At 56.5% G+C, this 13,322-nt stretch overlaps 1 protein-coding gene across 1 annotated transcript in view; it reads right to left on the minus strand.

Annotated features, from left to right (window-relative positions):
* Positions 1–11,644, minus strand: part of STAMBP (STAM binding protein) — a 13,988-nt gene extending 2,344 nt beyond the window's left edge. Inside the window, exons 1-8 of the mRNA XM_010003924.1 lie at positions 11,430–11,644; positions 6,927–7,002; positions 6,331–6,426; positions 5,072–5,447; positions 4,235–4,359; positions 3,222–3,359; positions 985–1,097; positions 643–742 (exon numbers count right to left, since the gene is read on the minus strand). Of these exons, the coding sequence (XP_010002226.1) occupies positions 643–742; positions 985–1,097; positions 3,222–3,359; positions 4,235–4,359; positions 5,072–5,447; positions 6,331–6,426; positions 6,927–7,002; positions 11,430–11,644 (1,239 nt within the window). The remainder of the gene's footprint in view (positions 1–642; positions 743–984; positions 1,098–3,221; positions 3,360–4,234; positions 4,360–5,071; positions 5,448–6,330; positions 6,427–6,926; positions 7,003–11,429) is intronic.
* Positions 11,645–13,322: the final 1,678 nt, after the last annotated feature.

A 13,322-nucleotide genomic window follows, 5' to 3' on the forward strand; every position in this document is an offset into this window, starting at 1 on the left:
GTTGGAGATGAGGAGGGAATTCTTTGTTGTGAGGGTGGTGAGAGCCTGGCCCAGGTTGGGCAGGGCAGCTGTGGCTGCCCCATCCCTGGGGGTGTTGAAGGGCAGGTTGGATGGGGCTTGGAGCAGCCTGGGCTGGTGGGAGGTGTCCCTGCCCATGCAGGGGGTTGGATCTGTATGATGTTAAGATCCCTTCCAACCCAAACCATTCCATGATTCTATGATAACCCAACTCTACCAACCATAACCCAACTCTACCAAGTCCAGGCCTTAAACCACGTCCCTCAGCACCACATCTCTACGTCTTTTAAACACCTCCAGGGATGGTGATTCCACCACCTCCCTGGGCAGCCTGTGCCAGTGTCTACTGACCCTTTCAATGAAGAGGTTTCTTCTAATATCTAATCTAAACCTCCCCTGGTGCAACTTGAGCCCAGTTCCTCTTGTCCAGGTAACTCCTCCCTCCTCTGCCCTTCATCCCTCAGCCCTGCCTGGTTCCACACAAATCACTTTTCCACCACCTTGACTGATTTTTGCTCAGAAAGTTTGCTCCAACACATCCTAACAAGTCAGGAAGATTTTGCAACCTCAACTCTAGGAGAAGACAAGGCCCTGCTGGACCCAGCACCTGGTGGGGTGACTTACAGTGAAGAGAGGAGGGTCTTTGGAGTGTGGGTGGAAACCTTTCTGCCGGCAGGAAGAGATCTCCTCCAGGCCATGCTCTGTCAGCCTGAAAAACCCCGTCCTAGAGGAAACCAACACAAGGTCAGAGGAGCTCCAGGCTCTGCCAAGAGAAGGAGCTTCTCCTGTGTCTGAAAACCTGACATTTTATTCCCACATCAGGAATCCGAAGCAGGAAGAGTCTTGGTCAACAGCCCTGCAACACATTCTGAAGAGGTTTGACCTCCTGCCCCACCAAAAGTTGGGGGTTTTTTTTGGCAGCACAGGCAGAGGGAAAAGTCTTCCCAAACCCACCTCCCTACTTACTCCTGGTATTTTGGAGAGCACACGATGGCAATGGATTCTGGCAACATCATCTGGTAGGAGCAGTGGGTGTGCAGGTCCACGCTGGAGAGGAAGGCTGTCTGGGTGGGATGAGTCTGGAAGAGGGGAAGGTACAGAAGGGTTGGAGGAGTCCAAAGAGAAGGTTGGAATGGAGACATGGCTCCTCAGATGGCACAGAGGATGTGCTTCCACCTTGAAGATCATTGTATCCAACCATTTAACCAATCTACTGAGTCCAGTGCCAACCCGTGTCCCTCAGCACCATCTCCAGGGCTTGGAAACCCCTCCAGGGATGGGGACCCCCCCTCCCCTGGGCAGCCTGGGCCAGGGCCTGACAACCCTTTCCATGGAGAAACTGTTCCCAAGATCCAACCTAAACCCCCCTGGGCAACTTGAGGCCGTTTCCTCTTGTCCCATCACTTTTTCCTGGGGAGCAGAGCCCGACCCCCCTGGCTCCAACCTCCTCTCAGGCAGTTGCAGAGCAGAAGGTCTCCCCTCAGCCTCATTCTCTCCATGATGAACACATCCAGGTGCCTCAGAAGTTCTCCAGACCCTTCTCCTTGTGCTCCAGACCCTCTCCCAGCTCCATTGCCCTTCCCTGCATACGCTCCAGCACCTCAGTGTCTCTTCTCTGACCCAAATCTGACCCCAGGATTCAAGGTGCCCCCTCACCATTGACCAGCACAGGGGAATCATCCTTGCCCTGGTCCTGCTGGCCACACTATTCCTGATGCAGGCCAGGATGGTGGTGGCCTTCTTGGCCATCTGGGCACACACTGGCTCATGTCCAGCCCCCTGCCCACCAGCACCCCCAGGTCCCTCTGCTGGGCAGCTTTCCAGCCTTTCCTCCCCAGGCCTGGAGTGTTGCCTGGGGTTGATGTGACCCAAGTGCAGGACCCAGCACTGAACCTGGTTGGACTTCATGCAGTTGGCCTTGGCTCATGGATCCAGCCTGTCCAGGTGCCTCTGCAGAGCCTCAACCCATGGATCCAGCCTGTCCAGGTCCCTCTGCAGAGCCTTCCTACCCACAGGCAGATCAACACTCCCACCCAACTTGGTGTCCTCTGCAAACTGACCCAGGCTGCACTTGACCCACTTGTCCAGTTCACTGATGAAGTTATTAAACAGAACTAGCCCCACTGCTGAGCCCTGGGGACACCACTGGTGACTTGTTACTGCCAGGGCACAAGACATCACACTCCACCATGGGTGGTGTGACCACAGACAACCACCACCTTACCCAGCTCCAGATTTCACAGCCTAAATCCTCCTGAAAGCTCCTTCTCAGGTTTGCTTTGCCAAGACCCACAGGAAGGTCCCTAGGGCTTCTTGAAGGTGTCACAAGAGCTGTCACTGAGGAGTTAACACCCCAAGCAGCCACCAGGCACAGGGAGCATTTCTTTGTCCAAGCCTGGAGGCATCTGCTGCTTTCCAGAGGTTACGGAGCAGCCCCAAATGTTTTGCTTGGCACGTGTCCAAGGGCCAAGGGCTCCGTGGGGAAAAGCACCAGGGCAGGGCTGAAGGCAGAGGAGGGACCTGGACCTGGCACATCCCATCACCCCAGGGCAGCAAGGAGCTGTGAGGGAACATCACCCCTCCAGTGACAGGGAGCTCAGGATGTCCCCACAGTGCCTCTGGAGCCAATTTGTAGTGGGATGAAACATGAACCCAACATCCCATTTGGGAAGGGCCTGGTCCTTCAGGAAGGGAAACTTCCCAAACTTCACACAGGCCTGGATCTTCCCAGTAGCACCAGTGGTGGCTGAGACTGGCCCAGAGGGTCAGTCCAAACCAGAGGATGCGGCCCTGACATCTACCCCAGGAAGTCTGTTTTTCCCCCAGTAAGCTGAGTTCTCCCCCAGTAAGGGAATTCTTCCCCCAGTAAGCTAAATTCCCCTCCAGTAAGGAAGCTCTCCCCCTGCAGTAAGCAGAGTTCTCTCCCCAGTAATCTGAGTTCTCCCCCCAGTAAGCTGAAGTTTTCCCCCATTAAGCTGAGTTCTCCCCTCACAGTAAGCAGAGTTCTCCCCCAGTCTGCTGAGTTCTCCCCCAGTTAGCCAAGCTCTCCTACCAGTAAGCTGAGTTGTTCTGCTCCCTCTAATAAGCCGAGTTCTCCTCCCAGTAAGCAGAGTTCTCCCCCCCAGTAAGGAAGGTCTCCCCACCTTCCCCCCTCCCTCCAGGCTGAGCACAGGGCCAGCTGGGAGGTGCCACAGGAGACTCACATGGATCCAGCCCAGGGTCACCAGGCCGTGCTGGTCCTGGATCACAAACAGCTCCTCCTCACTCTCTGTGTTGCAGTAGTCAGGGCCCCCATGCTGCTTGGGGATGATGGTGTGAGTGATGGTGAACTCATTCCTCATCTGCAAGGCAGGAGGGAACCCTCAGGGCAGCCCAGGGAACCCTCAGGGCAGCCCAGGGAGACCCTCAGGGCAGGGCAGTCCAAGGAGCCAGCCCCAAAGCCGCTGGCACCCCGGGCTGGGAACACAGCTGCCACCCACTGGTGGCAATTTCCCAGGCTTTGGGAAAGCAGGACTCCTGGGGGCCCAACCAGGGGAAGTGCAGCTCTGGAAACAAGCCCATGGATGTGTCCACCATCCACTTGCAGGTCACAGAAATAGTAACTTCATGTTAGTGACAAAGGAGGGGCAGGATTCTCTGAGGCTGAGAGTGACCCACAAGTTTCCGGTTCATTTTCCCTGCTGGGCAGAGCACCCATGAGAGCTCAGAGAAGTCCTGTTCACCCAGGTGAACCTCTCCACTCATTATTTAGGAGATGACACCTCCTCATTAAAGTATCACCAAGTGCAGCTGGATTGGAGGGAGCTGCTCCATCCAAGAGCTTCATTTCAAAGTCAACTTCTGCCAGCAAAGCAGCCCCAAGTGACCCAGGCTGGAGCTGCCAGCAGAAACCTGGGCACACAAACCCTTCTGGGGGAGAACCAACTGACTCCAGTTGGTGTTTGTCTGGGTGAGGGTCCTGGCTCACAGCTGGGACACCTCAGTCCTGCTGCCACCCAAAGGACAAGTGACAGGAGCTGATGCCAAAGGAGGAAAAGGAGAAGAAGGTCATCCCTGAGGTTCACAGGGATGTCACAAGCCTTGTCAGCACTGAAACTCCACCACAGCCAACTGTGGCAAAACTCAGGCTCCTCTGGCCATTCCCAAAGCTCCTGCACCCTGATCTAAAGCTCCTGGGCCACCACTTCCAGGGGCTTCATGAGGATGATGAACTCACCAGCTTCCCACAGAGGATCCCACATGTCTCCACACCCCGGACCGTGTTGGCATCTGCCAGCTGGAGGAACTTGTGGCACAGCTCCCTGGGGACAATGACCTGGCGAAGGGCGTCGGTGCTGGCACCTGTGGGGAGAGCAGGAGCACAGGGACAGTTGGGGACACTGGAGAAATGGCCCCTTGGGGCAGTTCCTGGAGGGAATAGACTGAAAAAAAAATCAGGCTGGAAACATGAACTGCTCTAATGTCCACCCTTCCAATGGCAGCCCCAGAGAGATGGAGTCACTGGGATATTATGAAGGGCACCACCTCTTCAGGAACAAGGAAAGAGACAGACAGAAGCACCTTTAGGAGTTTGTCCAAAACCTGGTATTTTGTTACTGAAAATGAAGCCACACAAGCTCATAAAATGTTATTTAAAGCAAACTTGTCACTGGTCAAGAACCAGCCATTTGGAAACGTCCAAATCACTATTTTGGAGCCATATTTGGCAGGAGAATTTGGTCAGGAGAATTCAGTCAGCCCAGCCAGGAACTGAACCCCAATCTCCAACAAGTGCTGGGATCTGGGAAAGCCAAATGGGCTGCAGGCTCCAGACCAGCAGAGAAACTGGGCTGGAGAAGCATGGAGGGGTGATTCCCAGGAGGAGAAACTTCTCCCCCAGCCCTGCAAAACTTTACTGGACAACAGGGAGAACATCTAGCAACCTGGGAGGCCAAACCCCCAGAAAAGATGGAGCCACAATCAGACATTTCCAAAAGCCTCCTGGCCAGATCACCTCCTTGTCCAGTTTGGCCCAGCCCCAGGGAGGGAGAAGGGAGCACTGGGAGGTACTAACTGTTCTCTGTGCCCCCCAAGGCGCTGGGTTTCAAAGACCTGTCCACAACAGGAGGTTTGGATGAGACAGTCCCTGCTGAGGGACTTGCAGGGTGAGCTGGAGAGATGGGAACCTTTGGGATTAAGTCTGTCGGGGGCTTTTCCACGCCAGGGATGAGAGGTCCATCCAGAGCCTCAGGCCTTGGCTCTGGCTTTCCAAACTCCTGCACTATCCTGAGACGTTCCTTCTCCAGCTCCTGCCGTCGAATCATCTCCTCGAAGGCGTGGAACTGCTCCTGCTCTGCCTGCTGCTGCTTCATCAGGGCCACCCGGTTCCTCTCCTCTTCCAGCTGCTGCTGCAAAGCCAAATTCCGTGCAAATTCCTCTTCTTCCTCCCTCTGTAAGGAGAAACACAACCAGGGGCATCAGCACCCAGGGAACAGCCCCAGGCAGGACCCTCAGCAATCCCAGGCTGCTTCCCCCTCTGGTCTGTCTTGGTGAGGCCACAGCTGGAGAACTGGGACCAGTTCTGGGCTCCCCAGTTCAAGAGAGACAGGGAGCTGCTGGAGAGAGTCCAGGGGAGGGGAACAGAGATGGCTTGGGGATTGGAGCATCTTCCTGATGAGGAAAGGCTGAGGGAGCTGGGACTGCCCCATGGGATGTGCTTCCAGTTGCACTAGATCATCTCCAGAGATCCCTTCCAGCCCTAACAATTCTGGAATTCTGTGAGGGTCTGCAAAAGGGGCCCAGCAAACAGTGCTCCCTGCATGGAAGCTTCACCCTGCAAGGCCCAAACCTGCACTTCCCTCAGGAGAGCCAGGTAGGCCAGGGCAGTTGAACTGCTGCCCTACCCTCCCTCTTCCACAGAACCAGAATTCCAGGTGGATTTTCCCCTATCCTAGCTCTAAAATCCCACTTTTCAGAGTTTTCTGCTTTGCCCACAGAACCCCAGATCCCCGCCCACGCTGCCAGCAGCTGCCTGCTGAGTTCCTGGATCCTAAGACCTCACATTGGGAGCAAGAGAAAAACCAACCAACCAACAGCCCCAGCTCCCACCACCCCCAGATGCCCCATAAGGAGGATGCAGGGACACCCATGGCAGGTTCACCTGCACAGTGGCAGCAGAGACACGATGGGGACAGCCCTGTGCTGCAGGTGACAAGGCTGAAAGCTGGGGCTCCCTAAAGGTTCCATTTCACAGCCCCCAGGGAGCCCTGAAGACCTGCCCTCTTCCAAAGCTTTTGTTTGAGGAGCACAGACCTCCAGTCTCCTCTCACTCACCTTCTGCTCCTTGTACTTAGCATAGTCCTTGGCGTACCTCTTTAACAGCTCCTCCTTAAGCTCTTCAGCTCTGGGGAAGGCAACTTCTTTCAGGTTCTGAGGGGAGGAAACAGAGTCAGAAGCCTGTGATGGCCCCAAGGCAAGAAGAACCAAGACCTGAAGAGAGGCAAGAAACCATCTGCTTGCTCAGAGCTCAAGCAGCCACGTCCTTGGCTCTTCTGGTCAGTGTTGAGCAGAAGAGTGGGAGCTTCTCAGGGCTGTGAGCAACCTCCAAGGATCCCTCAAGGACCAGGACACTGGGCATCCAGCCACCATGCATGGAAAAAGCCAGGAGGTGTTTAAGAAGCAGGGAGTTGAACAGGGAAGAAAGGCTGGCCCAGTGCTCAGGAGAAAGCAAAGGGGACAACCCCAACCCACCCAGGGCAAGTACCACGGGGGGAGAAGAACCCAAACCATAACTCCCACGGGGTCAGGACTCCTTGGTCAAGCCAAAGCTTCTCCGTGTCTGTGTGGATCACTCATCCCATGAAAACCCAAGCTCTGTGACCCCAGAACATTCCAGCAGCAGCTGTTCAGGCCTGGGCACTGCTACTCACTCTCACTGTCTCCCTCTTCTCGGGTATGACCGCGGTTCGGTACTCGCGGTGCTGCGGCAGCTTCTCGATGAAGAGCCTGAGAACACAGGAGAGAAACTGGATGGGGGGGCACAGCAAGTGGCATTTTGGGGGTACAGACCAATCCCCTCCAGCCCTGTCCCCTCCCTGGGCCCTGTGCTGCCCACAAGCAGGAGAGTTGTCTGCTTTCCTGCAGGAAAACCTCCCTCGTGGCACAGGGAGAGCCCAGTCCCAGGGGAGCACCTTGTACTTTACTTCCACCTGGAATGATCCTCAGGGACAAACACATTTGTTTTGAACAGAGACATTAATAAGCCAATTTAAACCACCAAGGACACCAGGAAGGTCCTTGGGCACCTGCCCACACCCCCTGTGAGCATCCAAGGGGACAAGACAGAAGCTGAAGGACTCTGCTGACTCAGGTGAGCACCGACCTTCTGGGTGGGGGATCAGAGAGTTTGTGCAAGAGATGAAGGGAACGACCTCAGAGCTTGGGAAGAGGAACATGCAGGTGAGCTGCAAGCAGCTCTGAGCAGCATTTCAGGGCTGTTTCTGAGCGGATTTCTGGGAGGGAAACCAAGACTGAGCTCAACATCCTCACCCTGTTCCCAGCATGAACAGGTTCATCTCCAGCTTCTCTACTGTCCCCACCTGGGAGCTCTGCAGGACACAGGGAAGACTGAGAGGAACAGCACTGGGAGCACCAGAACAGGGAAAAAGCCCCCAGACATGGGGCAGTTCCCTCTGGCTCAGCTCCCTGAGGCTCCCCAAGCTTGAGGCACCCCCAAACTGTCTCTCCCCAGGGGTGCACCCACTGCCAATGTGCTCAGTACCTGGAGAGCTTTGCTACTCCTTGTCCCTGCAAGAGGAGCTGAACTCACCCTGAGGGGCCACAGGGCCTATGGGCACCTCCTGAAGTCCTGCCCCCTTTGTGGGGCCTGAAGGCTCCAAAGGAAGGTCTCCATGGAAGGGAGGAAGGTCTCCATGGAAGGGAGGAAGGTCTCCATGGAAGGGAGGAAGGTCTCCATGGAAGGGAGGAAGGTCTCAAGGAAGGTCTCCATGGGAGGGAGGGAGGAAGGTCTCCACAGAGATGCTCTCCAGCTCCTTTGGGGAGCAGCCACATCCCCAGGCACAAGCAATAAGGGAAGTGAGGGCTCAGACTGTGCCCCCAGGAGCAGCACAAGCCAACCCAGCAGAGCTCAGTGGGAAAAGCTCCAGGGGCAGAGTCAGGACCCTCCTCCTGCTGAGAAGCCCGAGTGTGTGTGGTGAGCAACCCCCCTGCCTCACAGCTGAGTCCTCTGGGAAAAGGGAGGGCTTTGGGCAACCCCAAGTGCTCCTGGTTCCCAGCAAGGGGGTGAGGGTGCTCCTGCCAAGGAGTGTGGGATCAGAGCAGCCACGTCACAGCCTGGAGCCACAGAGAAGCTGCTGCTCCATCGGGAACACCCAGTGATGTCCTGGCTGGGGGTTGTGAAATAGGTCAGTGTGTCAGGGAGACAAAACAAGGCTGAGCTGGCTGCCAGCAGCCAGCAAATTCAAATGGAAGGGATTAATTAAGAAGCATTAAGAACAGATGCTGGCCTGAGGAGGATGGAAAAACCAGCAGAGGCAGCTGGGTTTCCACAAGTCAGGAAGTGGGGGGAGAAAAAGTGGGCAGAGGGATGAGAGGAGGACTTGGGGAGGTTGGGGCCAGAGGCTGGAGCTGGAGACTGGGCAGGAACAGCTCCTCTTTCCCAGGGACAGCCCAGCTGAGGTCTGGCAAGACTGGAACCTGCAGTTGCCATGGCCAGGAGCTCTGGGCTTGTCCAAACCTCTGCCTGCTCCCAGCCCAGGCTGAGCAGCAGCTGTCTGGCACCAGCAGCCTCAGCAGGGGCTATTTTTAAGTGCTGCCACAGCACACGTGCCAAGGCCACGTCCCTCCTGTCCCCTGCAACACCCTCCAGGGACCCCTGGAGACAATCCCAGCAGCTCAGCCACACAGGAGCTCAAACACCACCCAAAATCGATGGGTCTGGGTTTTTTTTCCCTTCCTTATTTGCCTCTAGGGAAATCAAGCCTAGTGTGTCTGATGGGAACACAAGGACAAACACCCGCCCAGATCAAGGCAGGAGCAGCTGGGGGAGAAGACAAGCAAAGCAGCTGTTTCACAAGGTGACAAGAAACGTGTCAGAAGTCCAGCCTGGGGTGTGAAGAAGCTCCAAGAAAGGTGGGAAGGGACTTTGGACAAATGCTTCTAGTGACAGGAAAAGGGGGAATGGAGGAAAACTGTCTGGCCCCGGGTTCCCTGCTCAGTGCCCTGCAGGGCATTTGGCTGCTCTGCACTTGGGTTTCACATGTGGACACCAGGAGAGCAGCCTGGTTATCATGGACTGGTTTGGGTTGGAAAGGACCTGAAAGATCATCTAGATCCAACCCCCTGCATGGCCAGGGACACCTCCCACCAGCCCAGGCTGCTCCAAGCCCCATCCAACCTGCCCTTCAACACCCCCAGGGATGGGGCAGCCACAGCTCCCTGGGCAACCTGGGCCAGGCTCTCACCACCCTCACAACAAAGAATTCCCTCCTCATCTCCAACCTCCAGCTCCCTCTCCCAGGTTTCATCCATCCCCCTCATCCCATCCCTCCCTGCACTTGTCCCAAGTTCCTCCCCAGCTTTCCTGGAGCCCCTTCAGGCACTGGAAGCTGCTCTAAGGTCTCCCTGGAGCCTTCTCTTCTCCAGGCTGAACACCCCAACTCCCAGCCTGGCTCCAGAGCAGAGCTGCTCCAGCCCTCCCATCATCTCCGTGGCTCCTCTGGACTCTTCCCATGATCTCCATGTCCTTCTGATGTTGGGGTCTCCAGAACTGGCCCCAGCCCTGCAGGGGGGGTCACACCAGAGCAGAGGGGAATGTTCATGAGAAATCCCACCTCAGAGGGCAGGTTTTTCACTTTCCCAGCAGCCAAACTAACCTAAATACCAGGATCATCTAAAGCTGCTGGAGAGAAGACACACCAGCACCACCACTGCTACAGACCAACAGCCAAGGTGCTTGAAGTTCATTTGTTTAGTTAAAGAGTTTCTCCTTCAGCCTCAGCTACGTAACCAGCCTGGAAACCTTCCCAAGGGATTTACACTCTCTAGGATGCCCATAAAAGCTCAGGAAGTGTCAGGAGGGAAGAGAAGGTAATCAGAGAAAAATGTGTTGGAATTAAGGGGCAGGAAACCTGCTCAAGGGGACAGGGAGAGAAAATGCCCAGAGAGATGCCAGACAGGATCTGGATCAGTGGGTAGTGTGGGCACAGCAGGGACCACAGCAGGTGACACTGGGTGAAAGAGGGAGGGACAAGATTTTGGCCAAAAATCCTCCAGGAACAGGACACTCTGAGCTGCTGGGATGTTTTCCTGAGGATCAGTTTTCAGCACCAAAAGGCAGAGCAACAATGAGAGGCCTCACGTGTGTTCTGCTTTTACTGCAGGGTTGCTGAGACACCACCCAGACCTGACACCATGATCTGGGGCTTCCCAGAAGAGTGCTCAGCTCCCAGAAACCTCACCAGACAGTTTGGATCACAGAACCATCATGGAATGCTTTGGGTTGGAAGAAGCATTGAAGACCACCCAGTTCCAACCCCCTGCATGGGCAGGGACACCTCCCACCAGCCCAGGCTGCTCCAAGCCCCATCCAACCTGCCCTTCAACACCCCCAGGGATGGGGCAGCCACAGCTTCCCTGCCCAACCTGGGCCAGGCTCTCACCACCCTCACACCAAAGAATTCCCTCCTCATCTCCAACCTCCATCTCCCTCTCCCAGTTTTCATCCATCCCCCTCATCCCATCCCTCCCTGCCCTTGTCCCAAGTCCCTCCCCAGCTTTCCTGGAGCCCCTTCAGGCACTGGCAGGTCCAGGAGACTCCTGTCCATACGTGGGGTTTGGGTTGTATATTTTGAGCATGTCTGGACATGCTGAGGTCTTGCTGAGCTGGAAGAACTGGGTTTTGTCCAGAGTTCTGCTCCTTTTGAATTCTAGTTCCCACAGAAGTGGGAATATACAGGTGGTTGGGCTGACAGGGAGATGTTGGAAATGTGGGAGGCAAAACCCCAAAAATGCTGCTCAACCCTGCAGGCGATTTGTACAGCTTGGTTTGGAATTATCAAAGAATCATGGAATGGTTTGGGTGCAAAAGAGAGTTGGGGTGTTCAGCCTGGAGAAGGGAAGGCTCCAGGGAGACCTTAGAGCAGCTTCCAGTGCCTGAAGGGGCTCCAGGAAAGCTGGGGAGGGGCTTGGGACAAGGGCAGGGAGGGATGGGATGAGGGGGATGGATGAAAAGTGGGAGAGAGAGCTGGAGGTTGGAGATGAGGAAGGAATTCTTTGTTGTGAGGGTGGTGAGAGCCTGGCCCAGGTTGGGCAGGGAAGCTGTGGCTGCCCCATCCCTGGGGGTTGGATCTGGATGATCCTTCAGGCCCGTTCCCTCCCAGCCCCTCCCAGCCCCGTGTGCCCCCAGCCCTTACGTGATGTACTTGTTGTAGAGGATGAAGGCCCTCTCCAGGTTGCCCTCCTCCCCGTACACGGCCGCCATGCGCAGGATCTCCACCCCCGAGCGGTAGTAGCGCCGCGCCGGGACCTCCTCGTTCACTTCCACGGAGCTTCCCGCCTGGATCAGCCTCCGGACCCGCTCCTGGGGGGGGAGGGCGACGTCGGCGTGGTCGGGCATGGTGACACACATCCACCCCGGGCAGGGCTGGGGGGAGGGAAAAGGCAAGAGCATCAGAAGCAGCAGCAGGGAGGTGTCCCCAGGGCTTGGGAGGAACCCCCCCCCTCCTGAGGGACGTGGGATTCCTGGGCCAGACCAGGTCCTGAGGGAGGGAATTGGGAGAATCTGAGAGTTCCTGACTGGTTTGGGTTAGAAGGGACCTCAGAGATCATCCAGTCCCAACCCCCTGCATGGGCAGGGACACCTCCCACCAGCCCAGGCTGCTCCAAGCCCCATCCAACCTGCCCTTCAACACTGCCAGGGGGAATTTCCTTCTCATGTCCAACCCAGATCTCCCTCTCCCAGTTTTCATCCATCCCCCTCATCCCATCCCTCCCTGCCCTTGTCCCAAGCCCCTCCCCAGCTTTCCTGGAGCCCCTTCAGGCACTGGAAGCTGCTCTAAGGTCTCCCTGGAGCCTTCTCTTCTCCAGGCTGAACACCCCAACTCTCCCAGCCTGGCTCCAGAGCAGAGCTGCTCCAGCCCTCCCATCATCTCTGTGGCCTCCTCTGGACTCTCTCCAGGAGCTCCATGTCCTTCTGATGTTGGGGTCTCCAGAACTGGCCCCAGCCCTGCAGGGGGAAGGTTCTCACAAGAGCCAAGTCGAGGGAGAGAATCCACAGCTTCCCTGGGCAACCTGTTCCAGTGTCTCACCACCAAAAAGAGGAGCTCAGCGCTTTTTGGGCACAGCACTTGGATATTTAGCTTTACAACCCAAAATGCTGCCACCACCCCAAGCTCCTCCCTTGGTGACTGATCTCAAACCAGGCTCTGACTCCTCTAACCCTTCCCAGTTCTCTCCCCACACTCCAAGGCCAGTGCTGGGTACTAGTCTGGGAGAAGATGGTCAAAGTGCCTCATCCAGAGTTGAGCAGAACTGGATTCACACGTGGTCTCAATCCTGCAGCCCCCCCAGACACAGCACCAAGAGGAGGGAGCTGAGGACCATCCCTCCAGCCTTTGCTCTCCAGCAGATCCATCCCTACCCAACCAGCTCCATCCCACCCAGGCACAGGGACATTTTTATTTTCCTTTTCAGCCACTTTGGGGTCTGGGCGTGGTTGTGCTGCAGGAGGCTCAGCCCTCACCCCAGGAATGCACCTCGACCTGCTCCAGGACCTGCCTCCACAAATCCCTCCTCACTCAGCACCAGGAAATCCAACACTGAGGAAGCAGCGTGAGGGGCAGGAGCCCTGAGCCCCTCTGCAAAGCTCTGCCCCCTCTGCCAGGCTCTGCCCAGACCAGTCTTCCCCCCCCAAAAAGCCACCTTGGACCAGCATGAGGGTTAAACTCTCCATGAAATCTCAGCACTGAACACACAGCACCTCTGGAGCCTCCCAGCTTCCCAGCCTGGCTGCCCCAGCACCCTCAGGATCTGCTCTGGCTCCTTCCTAAGCTGGGACAAGGTCCTGAGCAGAGCTAAGCACCCCCTGAGTACTCCCTGCAGGGCAAGAGGTCCCTTTCTGGGGGTCCCTGGGAGCAGAAGCTCCTTTTGAAGGCCCACGTTTCTCAGCCCACACCCTGGCAGGGCTTCTTGCCCAAAACTGGGGCCGTGGGGATTTGGATGTGACAGAACCACAGCTCAGGGGGCTCCAGCTCCTCCCCCTCCCTGATGCTTCTACCCGGGCTGTGCCCCAAGTTGCCCCCCCTGCC

The sequence above is a fragment of the Chaetura pelagica genome, unplaced genomic scaffold (assembly GCF_000747805.2).
Source record: "Chaetura pelagica isolate M959 unplaced genomic scaffold, ChaPel_1.0 scaffold528, whole genome shotgun sequence".
Lineage (NCBI taxonomy): Eukaryota > Metazoa > Chordata > Aves > Apodiformes > Apodidae > Chaetura > Chaetura pelagica.